We start from the raw sequence: 22,435 nt of genomic DNA, 5'->3' as shown, positions 1-22,435 counted from the left end.
AGAGATTTCTTTCAATCTGGCTATGTTTAGGTGTACTTCATTTTAGAAAATGTCTGAAGTTCTGAAAAGTTAAACATAAATTGAAGAATTTTAAAATACTTCCCATGTGTCTGAAAGAACAGACTTTTTCTGGAACTCTTTGGGGAAACTCTAATGTAAAATAGAAAATCCCTTAGTGATATAAGTATGATTACACTTTAATTAATATAAATGTGGAGTGTCATATTGAAAGTAGTGTTATATCCACAATGTGAAAGCAAGGAAATGGGCTTCTTTTGCTTCTTTCCCCCCCCAAGTATTCATATAATGGGGAAAAGGGGAAATCTGGGGGAATTTCTTTCCACAATAATCACCCTTTGTTTCTCTGATGTTATGTGACTATATGATGCTTAAAGTTAATTTCTAAGAATCCTCCTTTTCTGGGATAGTACTGATTCTCAAAATTCAAATCTATAGGATTAAATCAAAGTTGTTTCACTTCTTAAAGTTTTCTGCCATCTATAATTTTCTCCCTAATCCTTATGGTTGAGCAAATAAAGGAACAGAGATAAAATGTTCTAACAATATTGAACTGTAGTATATAGAATACAAATTAACTCAAATTGAATTTTTATATTTCCATAAGAGCATAAGCTGTAAAAACTATAATCTGATGAGCTTAACTTTATTTAACCAATAATTCCTGAATACCTATAATGCAAATATTACTTTATGAATGGTATCTTTTGCATAGTACACTGTTTAATAGCTTAAACTAGAAGATGTACTTGTCTTGTAAAAATTGCCAAATTGAATTTAAAGAGGTAATAGTTTCAAAACTTTCATTTCTTTATACTTTACTTAAAGAGTGAATCACAGGTATTTAATTTTTAAAAAAGTATTATTACCCTCACCAAAAACCCTGTTGGTATTAGAGAGTACTACTGAAAAAAAATCCTTAGATTTCCTCAGAAAGGAAAAGGATATCATTGTCAAATACAATTTAGTAAATGTATATTAATTGCTTACAAGAAAGCACATAAGTACTGATAGCAAGAAAAAGAGACTAATTAATATCTTTGGACCATACAATTAATAATATAAGATGCTAACCAACTTTTTCAAAGTTAATGTTGATTAAAACAAGAAAGTAGGTTTTACAAAAAAGATATAAAATAAAGAGAAGCTACATATTCATTGAATTCTTCCCAGCATTATCAAACAATCTGTGTTTTATTTTGGGATTTCTGTCATCCTAGGTATTTTGGAAATATTTGCTGTGTCTCAGGGGATTGTAGGAATACGAGGAGTTTTCAGCAACAAATTTTTAGCGATGTCAAAAAAGGGAAAACTCCATGCAAGTGTAAGTAGAATTGCATTATGTTCATTAATTAAAGATGTTAAGGAAATTTATGTGCAAAGTTATTTTCCAAGGTCATAGATAGAAGTAACAACTTGCCAGGGTACATATACATGTCTGAATGTATATGTAGGTATATACATATCTATATTTAATTTATAGTCATTTATATTTTAGCAAAAATTATCCTTAAAATTATATATTTGATATGCATTTGATAAATATTTTTATTGGATTCAAGTATCCTCACTAGTTAGAAATAAATATATACAGAAATAACATTTACTTACAAATATAACTTTTGAATGCTTAGAAATGGAAGTAGAAATAAGGTTCATGAATAGCTACACTTGTAATTAGAAAACATTTTCACTTTGAGCTTATTATTAATAAATCTGAAAACAAAGATCAAACCATACAATATTTTCTTTAAAATATTATATATAAGTATTGTGGAACACACATTGCATACAAGTAGTTTGCATTGTCTAAACTGCATACAAGTAAATTCATATGTAGAGGAATCATTACTTTTGTTTTCTTAAATAGAAAGTATATTATTCTTATTTATTCAGTCTTTCTTATCATTTTCCCCATTTGTTCTCTATATTTTAGTCTTAGAAAAGAACTACTTTTTATGTCTATGAAGATTTTGTATGTTGTAAAGGATTGTTTTGGCTAGTAAATATTTATTTTATTCTGTTTTTCTGGCACCAATGGGAGGGAACTACTCAAAAAAGTAAATGAGGAAGAAGTTTTCTTCAATGTAGTGAAGGAAGGTTTAAGGACATTATTCAAGAAACAAATGCTTTTAAAGGAGATGAAGATAAATAATAATTGGGAGGAGAAACACTTTAATTCCATAAAGGAGAATATAACTAATTTTGGACATGGTTTGACTCAGATAATTCTCACATATTGGCTAAAGGTATTATAATATGATCTTTTTACCACTTAGCACCTTGAAACCAAAAAGTCTTTTAAAATTTGGGATTGCTTCTTGGTATGAACAATAGGATACAACATATTTCTAAGTCCTACAATATAGCCTAAAGTTATGGAATGTTTTCAAGATAAAGGAAAGGTAATGGTTAAATTCTGTAATCTCTCATTCTAATAAGCTTAAAATAATGATTTATGCATTTAATATGCACACATGTGTACATTTATAGGGACATAATTTTTAAAGCCAATATTTTATAGTATGAGGACTACAATAATATGTTATTTTTTAAATCCTTTTAATTATAGTTTTTTTCTGTAGCATCAATTGGGGAAATATAAATAGAATATTCCCTTTCTGTCACAAATTTCATTAGCTTATAAAAATAGAAGTTCATATAAAGATAAATATCAGTAATAAAGTTACCTATGATGGTATAGTATGATTTTTCACTAATCTACTTTCACTTGTAAAAAGATAAAACAAATGGATTTCTATGTATTTGATCCTAGCCATAGTCTTTTATTTTTTTATAATTTGGGTAGAGAACACCTTACTCTTTTCTTTACATTTGAATTTCCAGTCTATAATTCACATAAATTAGATTAAATTTATGCTAGTTTGAGGACAATTGTCACCAAAAGTACTGAGTTACAAATGGATGCCAATTAGTTACATTAGGCTATAAGGAGAGGATACCTGATTCCTCAGTCTATTTCAACCAACACATTTCTAGAAATTTGACCTAAATGTCTAATGATGGCTGGTCTAAATAACACAGAAAATGCAAAACCAGTATATGTTCTACTGTTCAGGCTTGGAAGAATAAAGTTATTTCATGGACTAATGAGTTTTAAAACAGTAGAAGGCAAGTCTTGTTCCGTCACTCACTGAAATACTTTGATATAAAAGGAATTCTGATGACTTTGAGCTAAAGTAAAGATAAAAGTTAAACCCTGTAATTATGGGGACTCTTTCAAACCAAATTTTCCAAGTCATTCTCTTATCTGAGTTTAGTGTACTTTATGGAATGTTTTTCTTTATATGACAACTCAAATTATAAAGGGGTTCATTTTTTAAATCCTAGCAATTAGCAGTCCCATGTACTTTCTTTCTTGTTCTAAACCTGCTCTCTAAGATTTTGAAAACTTAACATTATTTCACAAATAAATTTAGATCACAAAAAGTCATAGAACAACCATAACCAAAAACCATATTATGAAATCTAGATAAATAAATTTGAGTTACCTTAGTTAAATAATTTTATAGCTACACTGAGAGCTTTCTGTAGGGCTAGGCTAGGACATTCAATACAACAAAGAAACCAAGTAGGTACTTACATAGATTGGAGGTACTGTGGACAATGAATCAGTAAGACAATCGTGAAACCATTGCCAAATGAGCATGTGAGGCGATTATTCCTATAATCAGTGGTCCCTTGATTTTCCAATTTTTACTGGGAAAAATATATTGACTTGCCCTTCTTGTTGCTGTTTCGAGATTATCATGATCGTTTACTGAATACTTACAGAGCAACTACCTTGAATTCATAGGCACATGCATAGAGTACAAAATTATCTTGTAGCTAGGTAAATGTATGCTAAAGAAAGTAATATTCTTTTAAGTTCCATATGGAAACATTTGGATTCACCCTACTCTGTTGGGAAGTTCTAATTTTGGCATTTTATTAGCATTTTGTTCTATTTTAGGATATAATCTTGAGCTATATTTCTTTAGGAGTATATTTTCAACTTCAATCTACCTACATGAGGCATTTTCTGATCCCTCCAGCTGCTAGTGCCTCCTCCATTAAGTTACCTTGGACAAGCATTTTGGACATACTTTTATGTGTACGTGCCTCTGGTTAGAATGTAAATCCCTTGACATAAAAAAAAGACTGCTGTCTTTTGGTCTCTGTTTCCCCTGTGCATTACACAGCAGCTGGCAGATAATGGTCTTTTAATAAATGTTTGTTGATTGATTGATTATGCATGTTAAATGAATTTGAAAGGGTGGGTTTGGGTTGGAAATATTATAAATACTTGATTAAACCTCAAGATGAATCCTTGAATCTCAAAAGTGGATTTTTTGAGATGCATTTCCTGTTAGTTCATTAGTGGTATCATCATCAGCTAGCCTATTGATCTGCAGGATTACTGACCTAGAAACATCTAAACTCTTGACTAGGGAAGGAAAAGAGAATCAGTATATATTAAATGGCATTTACTATATTACTATATACATATGCTATATATACATTACTATATACCAGGAACAATATTATGTATTTCACAAATATTATCCCATTTCATCCTCACAATGACCCTATTATTATTCATTATAATTAGAAAGCAATTCTGGAGTTAGTCTTGATTTGGAACATCAGATGTCTGATTTTCATTCCCTCAAAATTGTTGTTGCTTGTCTGGTTTTTCATGCATGTGTGTATACACACGTGTATAAGTATATACATACACATGTGTAGTGTATATGTATCTACATATAAATATGTACATATATGCACGTGTGTGTTGTATAGACTTACAATGAAGTGGTTTCATAATGTTAACATAATACAATGTTCGATTAGAAATTTTGTTTCATTTATTCAAAACTTGATTACTGTGTGTCAGGCAATTCTGTTGAAAAAAGATTAGAAGATATTTATATTTATATAGAAAACTACAAACCAATTCGGCTAATTATAGAACTACTTATGGAGAAGAGACTTTTAGTATTACATTGACAAGATACAATTTATAACTCTCTCTATATATATACACACATATACATATATACATATCCATGTATATATTTATATAGTTTAGAATTACAATGAACTGGTTTCTTATTACTACAGTGTTCAATGAGAAATTTTGTTTCATTCATTCAAAATTTGATTACTGTGTTTGGCAATTCTGTTGGGAAAAAAAGGGATATTGATATTTATCAGCAAAATCACATACCAAATTCAGTTGTTTATAGGAAACTTAACAGGTTATTCTCATTGAAAAAGAGATCAGGTATTCTATTCTGCTTATGAACAAGAGAACTTTTAGTATTACACTGACAAGATGCAATTTACTACAAATAGTCAATATAGTCATGTGTACTAGCCTCGACTAGAATTTCCTCTTATTTGATTCTCCCTAGAAGCAACAAAAAAAAAAATTAAAAAAAAATTAGGAACCACTGTGAGTTCACTGGGGAAGTGCAAGGCTGCCTCTCAAATTATCTTATGCATCAGTCCTAGAATTATTCCTTCTATACTTTTTCTCTTTCTCAGACAGTTCTTAAGCTGAATAAAAAATTGTCCTAAAGTAGTCCCTTTACTTCTTCATCTTTTTTTCTCTCTCCCCTCCTCATCATCCTTTGTATTTTAATAGGAAGTTAAATAAGGAGTCCTTCTTGAGTTCCCTAGAAGGTTCAGATTTTATTCTTCTAGAAGGTAATCTTTTTCAGGTTTCTGTAAAGCACCTACTAGCTCTCCTTAATATTTGCTTTTGTTTCTTTGTTTCTTAGTAAAGATAGGAAATCAAAATTTAGTATTTTCCTTAGCACTTACTTCTATCTTTGTTAAAATATATTATTTAAGGCATCTTTTGGCCTTCCAGAAATCATGTTTGGTTGTAAAACTTTCCAGGCTAATTCCTGTTCCTTAAAGGGTATTATTCAAACATCTCCTTTGAATCTTTGTTTTTCTTCAGTGAACTCCCAAAAGAATTAGATTGGTGTAAATCCCTTTGTTCTTCTATTAAAGGACATACATTCACATATAATTATATTGTTTTTATTGTGATGGAACATAAGGTCCATGAGGACAGGATTGTTTCTTTTCTTTTTTAAAAAATCCCCCATAGTTGGCATAGTAATTGCCACCTAGTAGAACCTTAATAAATACTTGTCATATAATTGATTGATATTTAATTCTCATTTTGAAGAGCCACAGACATTACAATATTTTTTTAAATCTTATGTGTAAATGGTGAACATAATGAAAAAAGGTGAGACTGTTGCACTTGATCAGCCCTGATGTAATGTTTCCAAGGCCAGTTCTCCTCTGATTGTACAATGTACCCACAGGGTTGCCAGGAACAATTACTGGAATTTGAGTTTTGGTTTAGGTTTCCCTAGCCTAGAGTGGTGGCTTCCTTAAGAGCTGAAATACTTCTCACAAATTGAAATGAGGAACTGAGCAAAGATTTCTATTAAAGTTCAAAATCACTCCTTCAGTAGTCCCATGACAAAGCTAGAGGCTAGAAATATCATCTAGAACACAGATACCTCCTCTACTCCACACATACCTTCTTATCATTTAGAATGTTGTAATTTAACTTTTTTAGTGTAGGTTGGGCTAGAAGTCATTTCCCCCTCTGACAATTCTACTAAATTGGGAAAAAGTGAAAAAGTCATGCCAAAATATAGATGGTCATCTATCATTGCAGTACAAATTCTCTTTTTCACTTATTTTATACCATGTAAACCTAGATAAATCTGTATGTATATATATATATATGCTATATTTATACAATGTATAGTAAACAGATGACTGAACTGCTCTTTCTAGTTCTGATCACAGTCTATAAACGTTTTGAATTATGAGGCATTTACCCCCTGATGGATTTATAGGACAAAGAAAAATCTGCTTTCAGATCCAAAAATTAATCTTCCTATTTAATCCTATATATGTTTTTATACATACATAGGTATATCTGCACATGAACAATAAACACACATGTTACTGATGTATGTTGTATGTGTGTGATGATGTATTGATGATTATGTGTGTGTGGAGACAGAGAGATGGAAAGAGGTGGGACAGAGACAGACAGAGAGAGGGAGAGAAAGAGGGAGAGATGGTAGTAATGGATCGAGCGGGTTGATATTTTTAAAGCAGGAGATTGTTCTATATTAAACTTCTGAAGTCTAATGATGATACCTATAATTCAGACATGCTGTCTATGAGACCTGAAGATTTTTGATGATGTGTAGATGTCCTTTTGAAATTTTCTCGATTTGCAAAAATCACAGTGTAATAGGTACTCACAGAAGTTAAGTTGTTAGAACTGCCTTTATATGTCAGAAATATTTATTCTAGCTCTGCTGCTTAGTACCTGTGTGACCATAGACTAACCACTTAAAACCTCTGAGTCACCGTTCTGAATATACTGAAAGGGTATACTGAAAGGGTTAGACTTATGACCTTTCAATTCCTTTAGGAAGCTAAGTAGTACAATAGATAGAGTCAAGAAAATGAGTTCAGATTCAGCCTCAGACACCTTTACTACCTTTGTGACCTTGGACAAGTCACTTAACTTCTGTTTGTTACAATTTCCTTGGAAATAAAAAGGGGGGAATACTAATACCTGCCAGGATCAAATGAGATAACTAAAATATTTAGCAAAGGACCTGGTATCTCATTGATGCTTAATAAATACTTAATCTGTTCCCTTCTTCCTCTTCCCCTTCAATTCTAAATCTCTTATATCAAACTTAGAAATCTTGTAGTTCATGGGGACAGCTAGATGGTTTAGTAGATTGAAAGCCAGACCTAGGGATGGGAGGTCCTAATTCAAATGTGACCTCACACACTTCCTAGCTTCATGACCCTGGACAAGTCACTTAATTCTCATTGCCTAGCCCTTACCACTTTTCTGCCTTGGAACCAATATGCAGTATTGATTCTAAGATGAAAAGTAAGGGTAAAAAGAAAAGAAAAGAAATCTGATAGTCCAATGCTATTTTAGAGAGGAAGAAAATGAATTCTAGGGATATCAATTAATGGGCTCCATGTCCTACAACTAGTAAGTGACAGAAGCTTGGGTTTCAACCAGGGTATATCAACTCTTAGACCAGTATTCATTTACTCTTTCCTCTTTTACACAATCTTTTCATTCCAATGACATACAGGGTGTTGTAGTAAAACTAACATTTGACTTGGAATTGGGGGAGACGAGGTTGAATCTATCTATCATGCAATACTTCGTAGTAGTGTGGCCATGGTCAAGTCAAACTCTCTGGGCCTCAGCTTTTTTTATTCATAAAAATGGTGATAATAATAATAGCTATATGAAGTGTTATGAGGATTGAATGAGATAAAGCACTTTGTAAACCTCAAAATATTCTAGAAATATCAATTATTATTATTTTGATTATAAAGTACAATAGCTTTAGGATATTTATCACTTTCTACCTATCTGACTCAAAATTCTCATTCCTAATACTATTCTTTTTAGTTAGCAAAAAAAGATGAACAGTATGGCTGTCAGAATAGAGAGATACTGCTCTACTCTAATATTCCTCCTTTAGAAAAAAGGTAACTAAAATTTGTAACAGACTGAATCATGATCAAAAAATTCAGTGAGACATCCAGAGAAAGAAGTCGAAACACAGAAGAAAAACAACTGCCTGATCACATGGGTGGATGGGGATATGCTTGGGGATGTAGACTCTAAACAATCACTCCACAAATATCAGTAATATGGAAATAGGTCTTGATCAATGACACGTGTAAAATCCAGTGGAATTGCTCTTTGGCTATGGGGGGAGAGGAGGAGGGGAGGGAAAGAATATAAATCTTGAAACCATGGAAAAATATTCTAAATTAATTTATTAAATAAAAAATTTCAACTAAAAAAAAAAAGAAAAGGAATTCAGTGAGAAACTGACTTCTCCTTTCCCAGAATTGAACAAAAAGTCCTCCAGTAATTTATGGATAATAAATGGGGATACTTCAAGAAAATCCAGGACCAACATACACAAATAAACTCCATCTCCAAGCATTGCTTACCTTACATTATATTAAATTTAAAATTCATTAAATCCTTAAGATGTTTCCCCCAAAATTCTGTTATCTTGTCACAGCTACCCCATCTTATACTTCTGAATTTTTTTAAATTCCAGATTTAAAACATTATATTTAGTCCTGTTAAATTTCATCTTGTTAGATTTAGCCCAATATTCTAGCCTTTTTTAGAGCTTTTTGGGACCTGACTGCCACCCAGTGAATTCGTTATCCTTCTGAAAATCCTTCTGTCATTTTAAAATGAGGAAACATGCCATGTATGTATTTATCCCAGTCATTGATAAGTTTTGAATAGATCAGATCCCTTAGGCATTTCACTAAAGATCATCTTCCTAGTTGACCTAGAACCAGAACTTCTGGCAGTGCCTCTTTGATTATGATCTTTCAGCTAGTGCTGAATCCATTGAACTAAATCATGTTTGATATGCAGTGGTTAGACTGCTAGATTCTGGAGTGCAGTGATGCTAGTCTCCCTGCTTCTGCCTAGGCATCTTCCAACTGGACAATTTCTCTTGCTGTCCCCCATACCTTGAATGATCCCTCTTCTTAACTTGGAAGGCTCTTGGCCCTCCTTGCTTTCATCAATCTCAGATATAATTCCAACCATGAGCAGCCTTTTCTGATCTCTCTTAAGGGACGAACCTAAAGATAATCATCTCCAATTCATTCTGTCTCGATGTTGTCTTCATATGGTTGTTAGTTTGTTGATACCCCATTTGACTTGGAGTTCCTTCAGAGCAAGGACTATCTCATGTCTTTCTTTTTATCCACAGTACTTAGCACTGTTCTTGGCATAGAAAAGATTCTTAATACATTTTTATTGGTAGGCCAACTGCCTGATTAATCAGAAATTTTAAAAATTATCTTAATATTCTGATACTACTTATATTGAATTAACAAACAGAATGCTAAAATGACCTCTGAACAAAACAATGATTTCATCGAACTATCATAGGAGAATGGGGCAGCTAGGTGGCTCATTAGATAGATTGCCATGCCTGGATACAGAAGGTCCTAGGTTCAAACCTGGTTTCAGACACTTCCTAGCTTTGTGACTTTGGGCAAGTCTAGCCCAATGCCCGATGCCTTATTTCCAAATGTCTAGCCCTTACCACTCTTCTGAATTGGAACTGATACTTAGAATCAATTTTAAGACAGAAGGTAAGGGTTTAAAAAACATTATAGAAAGGAATAAACATTTATTAAGAACCTACTATGTGCTTTTCAAATATGATTTCATTTGATCCTTTTAGCCTCCCTGGAATAGTGGTTTTATTATCACCATTGTATAGTTGAAAAAACTGAGGCAAACAAAGGTTGAAGTGACTTGCCCAGGTTCACCCAACTGGTAAATGTCTGAAGTGAGATTTGAACTCAGGACTTCCTGTCTTGAGGCCCAGTACTCTATCTACTGTACCAATTAGTGGCCTCATGGAAACACTGCATTGGGGAAATTAATGTTTCTAAAAGTCTACTTGAGTTACATGCTAATTCAAGTTGATTCAGCACAGAGGTCTCACTGCCTTAGATAAAAGGATATCCTGAATGCTTTTTAGCCCAATATGTAATAAGGCTTGGAATACTTATTTCAAGTGAGGATTCTTCATGGAAAAGCTTTATGTCCTAAAGAAATATTTAAATGAAATGTTTTCTTCAATGAGTTTTTTCCTGCCATAATTCAAGAAAGTTTCCAGACAGAACATTCAATCAATGACAATTATGGTGTTCAAAATAATCTATGAGACTGACATCTGGTCCCATATATTTGTGTGCTAGGATCTTTATACAATGCTCTCTATTTGACAATTCTTCTCATCCCACAGATTTCAAGAGACACCCCTCTTGAACAACAGAACTTTGGGAACACGAATTTTCAGGGAGGTAGCTATTCAGGGATGGTTTTCACTAACTTTTTAAATACTAAAGAAAGAAACAGATGAGAAAAACAAGATTTGTGTATCTATGATAGTGAAATATGAAGACCCTTTTATTAAAAAGATAACAATAGCAACAACAACCTAAAAGTTTTTTATCCTATACCTTATTTCCCTGGATATATTAGGGAAATAGATTAAAATCAGAGTCCAAAGAATTCAGTACATTTCAAGATACTTAGCTCAAACTCTGGTCTTTCAGAGTCATCATTCCCGATTTTAAGCTTTAGGGACAATGGGGTTTATGAAACATAAGTGAGAATTAGGTCAGTGCACCGTATGTAAGATATTTTTTCATTGTGTTTAGCTGCATTTAAAGAGTAAATTCAAGGCTATATTTTTTTTTCATTTAATCTACTTTCCTCTAAAACTCAACTCCCACATCATTTCTAAGATGCTTATCCTTTCATGAAACAGGGATCATCCCTAAGGACCATAGCTTTTATTTTATGGTAAAACTTTGAGGCTACATAATTTAAACACAAGAGCATAACAATCCTTCAAAAAGCAAAGAAATTAATAACAAACATACTTCTATTTGGAATAAATCTTTTCTTTATTAAAAATATAAAAGGAATCACTATATGATTTCATAAAATAATACTAGCTTTTACCTTAAAAAAAAGGTTTCTGGAGCAAAAATACTATGTTTTGTTTAAAGTATTCTGTTTTCATCCTATTGGGGTTCAAATATAGAGGTGATTAGAGACCATCAACAGGAGAAGTTTGGGAAAATTTGAATGCACATGGACACAGCTTCCAAATAAAGGTTGCCATCAGAACTCAAACTGCACCTGACATCTAGTTCTTTGCAAGGGTCCCAAATTACATATGACCCCAATATTTAGAAGTGGGACTCAGAGTATGGGAAGAATATTTTATTATATTTTGAAGACTTTATTATTATACCATTTAAATCTAAATCGAGACATATTTGCACCCAGAATATTATCTTGACTCCCAGTAACTTTCTAGAAATGCTGGGGATAACAACTAAGAATTTTGAGTTTTCTCCCAGGTCCTAAATTCATCCAAAACACATCCTTGTTTTAGGTCCCCAAACCCAATCTTATTGTGGGTCCACCCAAGCTTGTTTTAGATTCCCTTCGTGTGAGTTGTGTGTGACTCATGTGGGATTCATTTGTCAAGATCCTATGTATTTTAAACCTTCCACAATCTAGAAGGAAGAGCACTCCTTTCCAGTGCTCTCTCTACTAAATGATCTAATAAAGCAATTATGGATTTGGGGGGTTGTTCTCGTGAATAACAATTATAAGAATCAAATGATAGGTGAAAGAACTTTGGAAATTCTTTTTTTTTTTAAAGAACCTTACCTTTTGTCTTAGAATTAAAACTATGTATTGGTTTCAAGGTAGAAGAGAGATAAGGGCTAGGCAGTGGAGATTAAGACTTCCCAGAGTCACAAAGCTAGAAAGTACTTAAAGTCAGATTTGAGACCTCCCATCTCTCAATCCACTGAACCACTTAGCTATCCCCTAACCTAAAGAAGACTTTGCTTCCGAAGAACTTTATCAGTGTGGAAAACATAGAGATGTGACCCCAATATTCTCACATCTATACAGGATCACTCTTTCTCCCTTGGACTGGAAGTGTCTTGCCTAACCCACCTTTATCCACACTTGGGACATTGGAGTAATTTTTTGGATGTAGACAGAAATGTAACTGTGATTCACTCTTGGGGTTTTAGATGTAACCTAGAAAGTGGGGGACGGCCAAAATTATGTAACTATGCTCACCTTGTAGCTCCTGAGCCTCCCTCTGTATGCTTCATTTTTATAAAAATCACTCACAATGACACCATTAACTCCTAAACATGAAGCATTTGCTAAAAAAGAAGTCAAAAACAAGAGTAATCATAATAATATTTATCCAACAAAAGATAAAATCAAGGCATGACTTCAAATATAACGGATCACCTGTAAACCAGGGTCACTCTTTTCCATGGTTTCCAAATATATATGTATTGGGGGGAGGGGGAGTTGATAATACAGAAACCTAGCAGAGAAGCACATGAATAGGGAAATCTATGTATCCAAAGCAAGTCAAAACACTAGAGTCTTCTGGTTTAGATTCTTTCTGTCAATATTCTAGGACAACCTATACTTCCTCTGAGCCATGCTATTTTTTTGGTCATTCTTGGGCCACTGAAGCAAGATCTTTTATGTAAAACAGGCCTTACAAATGGAATCTACAGAGTTCAGATAGTTTGGCTATCTGAAGCTTAGGCAGTGTGATACTCTTTCAATTTTTATTGAAATTTTATTTTATTTTTTTTTTTAAACCCTAATCTTCCATCTTGGAATCGATACTGAGTATTGGTTCCAAGGCAGAAGAGTGGCAAGGGCTAGGCAATGGGGGGTGGGGTGGTAAGTGACTTGCCCAGGGTCACATAGCTAGGAAGCATCTGAGGTCAAATTTGAACCCAGGACCTCCCGTCTCTAGACCTGGCTCTCAATCCACTGAGCCACCCAGCTGCCCCAGAAATTTTATTTTTTTTAAAAGCACTTCCCTTTAATTCTGAGTTGTTGAAAAGTCCCTCTCCCCTTTAAAGGATTTGATAGATTTTCTCCTCATAAGGGCGATAAAGGAAAATTGGCAAGTTTTTAAGGATTTTCTCCTCTTTCAAGCTGTAGATAGTATTAGAAAACAACAGCCTCTCTGCTATCCTGCAACCAGTACTTCATCCTATATTAAAGGATCCTCCTATTAAATTAATTAAATACAACTAAAGAATTGTACTATGGTACAATCGAATGTAATGGACTTCTCTGTGAGTAGCAATGCAATGATCCAGGACAATTTTGAAGGACTTATGAGAAAGAACACTATTCATATTCAGAGAAAGAACTGTGGGAGTAGAAATACTGAAGAAAAACAACTGCTTGATCACATGTGTCAATGGGGATATGATTGGGGCTATAAACCCTAAATGATCACCCAACAAATATCAATAATATGGAAATAGATCTTGACCAAAGACACATATATAACCCAGCGGAATTGTGAGTTGGCTATGGGAGGGGTTTTGAGGAGGGGAGGAAAAGGACATGATTTTTGTAATCCTGAAAAAAATACTCTAAATTAATCAATTAAATAAAATAAAACAAAAACATAAACAAAAAAAGGATACTCCTTTTCTCTTATCAGCTGTTTTAAACAGCCATGATCTGACTTTAATTCTCTAGTTTTAAAAATCTTGAATCAAGTCCTAAGTGGCCCATCTCCAACTTGGGCTGAGAAACCCAGAATTCACAGTAATGTCAAATATGGTATAAATGGTTAGCATATATTAGTTCCATAGTCCCAAACTGTTCTTTGATTTGATGTTTTCTAATAATAAACTCCTAAAGTCCTAAAAAAAAGTTATATTCAAATTAACTGGGAAAACAATGGAGATTTCATGCACTTTTGCCTCAGAAAAAGGGTGTTCTCTAGTCTTCTCAGAAATTTTATCTGAAGAACCACTTTTCTCTTAATTTTCCTCAGCACAGTCTGTTTTTCCTCATTTCTTTTCTGTATTTCACACAAAATTTCTTTTTTTCTTCCCCTTTCACCAAATAAAATGTTCATAAAAGAAAGTACAAATATCTTTCATGAACATATTGTTAATATCATTATTATTATTTCTCCCTATCAAGTTTTCTCCTTCCTAGAATATTTGTTAGGGTTTTTGCCCCCAAATGACACATAGTGTTAGTGACTTCTAATTTTTTTTTTCTTTTCTGAATCTAACAGACTACTTTATACACTCACTAGGTGATACGTTTTCTTTCCAGAGAATTGCAACAAAATACTAATAAAGCTACATGTTGTTTCCTTCTCAGTAGTACAAATCTTATTCATAATGATGGATTATCTAGACTTGTTTCAAGGGATATGACCCAAATTCTCAAACACAAACTCATATATTGCCAAGGAATAATTTCTTAGGGAAATGTTTCTCCTTATTTTTAAGGCTAAGAGGTCAGGATCTTGAAAGAGTCTGGCTTAGAAGATAATGCCTTTTTCTGCATATCTACAAGTGACTACAAGTCACTTATTTTTAGACTTTTCATAGAATTGACAATAATTTAATATATTGAGGCATCTAATTATAGTTTTTTTCAATGTTAGTGCTTGGGTTACTGAGTCTATGGGAACTTAGCAGAAATCAGTGCAGTAAACTTATGAAGCAGGGTTAAGGGTGATAATGATAGCAGTGTCTAGGCAGCTTTATTTAAGAGAACTGAATAGGGATTACTAGAAATTTTGGCTTCTCTTACCAGAATCCAAACTTTAAAAAATAATATGCTAAAAATTTTGCCACTCAAGAACATAGAAGTCTTCCTTCTAAAAATCAAAATTCTCTCATTTTGGTTTCTAGGCCAAGTTTACAGATGATTGCAAATTCAAGGAACGATTTCAAGAAAACAGCTATAATACCTATGCCTCAGCCATACACAGGACGGAAAAGACTGGAAGAGAATGGTATGTGGCATTGAACAAAAGAGGTAAAGCCAAAAGAGGCTGTAGCCCAAGGGTCAAACCCCAACACATTTCTACCCATTTCCTTCCAAGATTCAAACAGTCAGAGCAGCCAGAACTGTCTTTTACAGTTACTGTTCCAGAAAAGAACAAGAGACCTCCTAATCTGGTCAAACCAAAGGCCCCACTTCCTGCACCGCGAAAGAAGCCAAATACAGTCAAATATAGACTCAAATTTCGTTTTGGATAACAGTTGGTCTTATGAAGAGATGTTTTTTCCCTTCATAGTTGCTATGGGTATCTTCAGAGTTCTAGGCCTAGAATTGCAGGCAAAGCCAAGCTGCACTTTTTCTCCATTAAAGTCGTGCAGGGAGGTAAAAATTTAATACTCTGGACCCAAGCAATGTTGCTGTTTGACAGAGAAAAAGAGTGCTAACTGAAGTGATATTCTTAGTAGGAACCTAAAAGGAAGAAGATGGCGTCAATTCAATGAAATAGAAAACCTTTTGTTTGTTTAGCTCTCAAAGGTATTTGGACCTCTACTTTCAGGATTGTATTGTATATTTTGAAGATTTTTACAAAACAACTTGAAAGAACACACATGGGACATTTTTATTTTTGTTTTCCAAAGGATATTTTGGTGCAGAGAAAATATTTTATTACCTCTTTTGTTTTTTAAGGAAAAAAAGCATATTTTCTTACTTTCATTATTACAATTTAAGGAATCATTTTAATGTAATACATCACTTATCCATGTACTTAAAGCCTTTTTTTTTGTAATGTAAGCAGATTTCTTCATTTTCTTTCCTCCTAGATTTTCATTATTTTTGATCATACCTCATCAAATGCTCTAAGTTTAGCTCTGTGACTTAAAATGTTTATTTCCTTCTCTGAGTCCAGGATCATTTTCATGTTTTATTCTTTATAATTTTGCTGTAATGTGGATTCATTCTTCTTCGGTGACTGGGCTAGAATGGTGATTGAAATAAAGGGAAAATATAGGCAAAGAGACTTTGGGGGGAAAGGCAAAGGCTTTTGGAGGGGCAAGCAAAGAAAGTATTTTTTATTCCAAATATATATAGCATTTGGTTAGGATGGCTCTCATTCTACTTCCGTTCCCTTCCGTTCCCTTCCGTTCCCTTCCCTTCCCTTCCCTTCCCTTCCCTTCCCTTCCCTTCCCTTCCCTTCCCTTCCCTTCCCTTCCCTTCCCTTCCCTTCCCTTCCCTTCCCTTCCCTTCCCTTCCCTTCCCTTCCCTTCCCTTCCCTTCCCTTCCCTTCCCTTCCCTTCCCTTCCCTTCCCTTTCCCTTCCCTTCCCTTTCCTTTCCCTTCCCTTCCCTTCACTTCCCTTTCCCTTCCCTTCACTTCCCTTTCCCTTCTTTCCTTTCTCTTTCCTTCCCATCTTTTTCCTCACTATCCTCCAACCACACCCTCCCCAACAAGAAGAATGCATTTTACCTTTTTCTATCAAGCATGCTGTATGGAGGGCTTAAGATACCTTTTATGTGTCATCCCTGCTAGATAGGTCTATGGAAACAAATTACTCTGCAAAAAAAACAAAACAAAAAACAAAACAAACAAAAAAAACAAGGAGAATCATATCCACTTCATAGATCCATTAGATAAATCTTATCTGTGTCCTGTCTCATCAGTGTAGTCATAAAACCAAACTTTTAAAGTCTTTCCTTCCAAAGGTAACCAATCATTCTTTTAACAATGGCAGCCCTTCACTTCAATAGGAAACAAGTGATGTAGAATGGAAGGAGACATGTGTGCTACAGAAATCCTCCTTTGAGAAAAGACCAGATAATGACAGTGTCTAACCCTGTTTAATGCTATACAGCAAATGGTGGTTTATCAAAGTTTTTACATAACATGAGTTGCATAACTTATTTATTTCCTTGAGTGCTCACTTATATGCAGTTTATGTGAATATATTTGAATTCATCTTCTTTACAGAAATGTGGCAATAAAAGTGGTGTAGTGACTATGGGAATTGTGTGTCTTTCTTGGAGAGAATGACATATTTCACAAAAGGTATCTATTTCATCACCCTATTGGTCTCCTACTTAAAAAAAAACAATAAAGGTGTGTTTGTTAGTGTGTGTGTGTGTGTGTGTGTATGTGTGTGTGTGTGTATACTTTTAAAAAATCAAGCATGCAGTTTTCTTTCTGTGTGTAAATGTGATTCAACAAAAATTAAAAGACTTGAACAGATTACCATTTCATTCAGCCTGGTTTGTTTTAGTGGGCTGAAAATTTTTTTCATTAATTATGCTACTATATTTAAGTTGGTTAGCATAAGTAGGAAAGTCATGTTGTAATTCACATAGACTATTTTATTATAAAACCAATAATCTGATTGAACTTTATTTCAATTTAATGCATGATTTCTTTGTGAATTCAAGGCTTTTGGTTTTGTTTTTTTTAACCTGGCAATTCTACAGGAGCTATAATTAATTTATACTCTAATAAATGCTTCAGGCTTGACTAAGTATGATGGTAATATAGAGATCTTTGCAAGTACAGAAGTTGTATACAATATGGACTGAAGTATTCAGCTATCAAAGGTTGGCTATTTTATGTATTTATAAAATATATTGAGAATTTTTTAACCCACAATAAAGCTATTTGTACTTCTTTTTGCAATTGTTTCCTTTTATGAATTGATTTAAGAAGAGTTCTTAATTAAACACAAAGAATGTCAGTTGTAAAACCAAGTTAATGTGTTTCTATAAGAATTGGCAGGGATGACATCAGATTTCAAAGCATATATTGCCATTATGCTTTCTGTTACTTGATATTATTTAGATCATGCTTTATGCTCCTCATAGCTTATCTCACATATTTATTTTGACTAAATTAGCAGAAGCAGAGTGGGATACGCACAAGAGATATATCTTTTGCATGTCAGGACTCATTCATTTCAAATTTTAAAGCCACACTAAAATGAAAAAAAAATTTAATTGCACTTCTTATCTACAATTTACCAAACACAATTACTTTTAATTAATGCTCAGTGAAGCCATGTTACTTAATTAGCTAAATAAATGAAACATTTTCAGAAAACATATATCAGATACCACCTCAATAATGCTTATTATCTAGAGACCTCTCTTTATACTATTTGTGGATGCATCTGAATTCTATAACTTTCTCTATAGGTAATTTGCCTCTATAATAACAGGCAATAATCAAGTTATTTAAATGTAGCTGAGGTCATTAAAAAGTTGACTAAATTTACTTTTAAAACTTTAGGAATGACAAACATCTACATCAATTGACATGTCTATGTCAATCTATGACAATTTTCTGTTTCATTATCACAAATTTCTCTTCAAAATTAGCAAAATTCTTCAATCTACAAATATATGGATACACAGCAACTATTCTTTCTGTATGTGGTATGTTCTAGATGTCTTTTCCTCTCCACCACTTAAGCAAACTAGCTTGATAGGAAAGAAGAGAAATTAAATCAGTTCTCTTAGAGTATAGTAATTTGTTTTTCAAAAGGCATGTGAAGGATAGTGTAAGTACTCATTCTGATGATTTAGGGTTATGATAATTATACTCTCTAATTAGCACCTTTATTAAGAGTAGCTAAACATTTCAAATATGGTTAATATTATATGTGGAAATATAATTTCAATAATAATGTCATATTTTGTAATTATGATGATGATTATTAGAATATTTTCACAGGAAAAAGGAAACAAAACACAAAGTTCCAGTTGAGTTTACACTTGCTTTTCAATAATGCAGTAAACATGCTGTCATCTGCTTTAAGATGGAGTTCACTATAGCAACTGTTCCCCATGTGTACATTGTTGGGTGTTTAGATTTTGAAACGGAGACAATTTTAGAAGTATGAACAATAGTGATCCGTTATATAAATAATAGTTATAGTTTTGTTGAGTATTTGTTGGTAACATAGAAATGCTGATTTACATGTGTTTATATCTTGCAACTTTGCTAGATTTTTTCATTGTTTCAACTAGTTTTTTAGTTAATCTTCTCAGTGTATCCTCTGTGAAAAGTGATAGTTTTTCCTCACTTCAGATTCTTATTCCTTCAATTTCCTTTCCTTGTCATTGCTATAGTTACCATTTCTAGGATAATTTTGAATAATAATGGTGATCCTGGGCAGCCTCATTTCACCCATTACCTTATTGAGAAGGCCTATGGTTTATCCCCATTACAAATAATGCTTGTTCTTGGTTTTAGATACAAACTACTTATCATTTTAATTAATTTTCCATTTATTCCTATGCTTTCTAGTGTTTGAGAAATAGGAGACCTGGCTGAATTTGAAGTCTCGCTCTCAATACTGATATATATATATAGCCATGGCTCATCATTTGAAGGGATTCTTGCATATGAATAGAGGATGACTCCATGGTTGAAAATATGGGTCACTAGAAGATAGTTCTTAATTCAAGTTTCTTCAGGTTCAGAATTGTCAACCATCCCAGAACTTAAGGACTTTGGGACCTTTCCATCTGCACTGTAGCAGAACTCATTTTTGTTCTGTCTTCAGATTAGATCCTGAACTTGAGAGGAAAGTCTAACTTAATTAAATGTGTTTTCATTCTTCAAAAACTATAATCAAAATGCAGATATTTAGCTCTAACAGGGAAAAGATATTTCCTCAGAGTAGAACATTGATTCAGTTGGATATTCTCCTAATTTTATGTTAGCCTTGTGTGTTGGCCTGGAAGGAAATGTTGCTGATTCCATATGCACTAGTTTTTGTACTTAGGTAACAGAAAGCTACCTCAGTGGTTTGAGCTATTCTTCTTTGGGCCAATAACAAGTTCAATACTTAAAAAAAACACTTTGCTTTCCCTCTTAGGATTAATACTGTGTATTGGTTCCAAGGCTTCTGCCTTGGAAAAAGTAAGAGCTAGGCAATAAAGGTTAAGTGGCTTGCCCAGGGCCATAATACTAAGAAGTGTCTGGGGTCACATTTGAACTCAGGACCTCTCATCCAGATCTAGCTCTCAATCTGCTGCCTTACCTTGCTGCCCCAAGTTCAGTACTTTAAAAATAAAAATTAGCTTAGCCAGCATGGGATAATTCCTTAAAATATTTCTCCCAAAATAATAGTGGTACTCCCAATAGAAATAGAGAATAAAAAGAGAGCAATTTTACTGCAAGATAATTATTTCTTTTTTGATCATACTGATTTTGAAATAACTACTAATGTCCAATTAGCAGTTCGTTATGTGGAATTGGAGCTCAAGGAATCCTTTTTATTGAGATCCAATTGAACCCATTTGGAGTTGGTGGAATCCCCAAGGAAAGATACAGAGAAAGATCTTTATACACCCATAGTTAGGAGGTAGGGTGTGGGTGATGATCTAGCAAAGGGGAATAAGAAAGAATAGCTTTGAGTAATATTCATTCACACCCATTCACAATATTGAGAGACTAGCCTCAAATATATGGTATTTCCCCATTATGGCATCTCTTTGAAAGCTAAACACAAATGCAATCTTTAATTATAGGCTTCATTCCAGTTTTATTCAGATAAGAGATGGGCAAAGAGTTATGTCCAATAGTGAGACATATGGGGCATTCTTTGATTTTAAATGTTAATAATTTTTATTACTTTACTTAATTTGCCAACAAAAAAATACTGCATGCCCACTATTTTTCAGGGTACTATGCTATGTGTGGTATTGCAAATTCTTGAAGCAGAGAATTATTTCTGTTGTTTGTGTCTATGTCAGTGGGTTCAACTTAGATTGTAAGCTTCTGAAAGTAAGCAATTGTATCACATAACTTCTACCCATTTTCCAACATAATGTTCAACATAAAGAACTGTAAAATTTCTAGACATGATAATGGTGTTGAAGTGTTAATCCAATGAGTTCAATTTGACTATACCAATAAATAAAAAGCTTTATTTATATGCCAAAATTTTTCTCTCTGCGTCAACACTACAGCCTCATGTGCATATATATGGTTATTAAATGTCAATATAGGATAAAGACCACATTTTTTCAATTTGTTTGTTTAATATATATATATATATATATATATATATATATATATATATATATATATTTCCCTTCCCTTCCTGCTCTAGAGAAGGTATCATTTAACTACATATATATTCCTACTTCAAATGTTTTTCTATTTCTCAGTCCTGGCGGTGGACATTCACAGTTGTTTTTCAAAAAGTATTTCTGTTGTTGTATATGATGTTCTCTTGGTTTTGCTGGTTTTGCTCTTCAGAATTTCATGTAGGTCTTCCCATGTATACTTAAAATTAACCAGCTCATCATTTTTTTACCACAGAGTAGTATTCCATCATAGCCATATGCAATAACTTGTTTATTTAATTCCTCAACTGATGGGCATCCCCTCAATTGTCAGTTGTCACCACAAAGAGAACTGCTATAAATATTTTAGAACATATAAGTTCTTTTTCTTTTTCCCTGATCACCTTAGGAAACAGACCTAATAGTGATATTGCTGGGTCAAACGATACATACAGTTTTAAAGCTCTTTGGGCATAATTCCAGATTGTTCTCCAAAATAGTTGGATCACTTTATGGTTCCACTAACAATATATTAGCATCCCAACTTTCCACATTCCCTCCAACATTTGTCATTTTTGTCCTTTGATAGTTAATTTGATCATTGTGGTTCATAAGACCACTTACTTCCCCCCACATAAAACTGAATTTAGTGTGATTTTTAGCAATACTATTTCTTTCTCTCTTTTTTGCCATTTTTTTTGTCCCTGAGGAACTTAAGAAGTGAAAAGCTGCATTTATCCCTATAAACTATCATATGAAATTTCTATTTGTTTTCACAATCACAAAACAAGCTAAGATTTTTCATTTAGTTGTCAGTGCTCAACTATTCACAAGTCAAACATGCATTCCAGTGGGATGTCAGTAGGAGGGTGAAGACATTGCTT

At 33.3% G+C, this 22,435-nt stretch overlaps 1 protein-coding gene across 2 annotated transcripts in view; it reads left to right on the top strand.

Annotated features, from left to right (window-relative positions):
* FGF5 (fibroblast growth factor 5) overlaps positions 1 to 21,423 on the top strand; it is a 31,152-nt gene extending 9,729 nt beyond the window's left edge. Inside the window, exons 2-3 of one of the 2 annotated variants that reach the window (XM_001364964.4) lie at positions 1,239 to 1,342; positions 15,406 to 21,423. In XM_001364964.4, the coding sequence (XP_001365001.1) occupies positions 1,239 to 1,342; positions 15,406 to 15,756 (455 nt within the window). In that variant the 3' untranslated portion in view covers positions 15,757 to 21,423. The remainder of the gene's footprint in view (positions 1 to 1,238; positions 1,343 to 15,405) is intronic. The other variant, XM_007495960.3, reaches the window with a different exon arrangement.
* The last annotated feature ends 1,012 nt before the right edge of the window (positions 21,424 to 22,435 follow it).

Source organism: Monodelphis domestica, chromosome 6, assembly GCF_027887165.1.
Source record: "Monodelphis domestica isolate mMonDom1 chromosome 6, mMonDom1.pri, whole genome shotgun sequence".
Taxonomy (NCBI): Eukaryota; Metazoa; Chordata; class Mammalia; order Didelphimorphia; family Didelphidae; genus Monodelphis; species Monodelphis domestica.
Note: the sequence above shows the minus strand (reverse complement) of the source record. Positions and strands in the feature narration are given on the sequence as shown.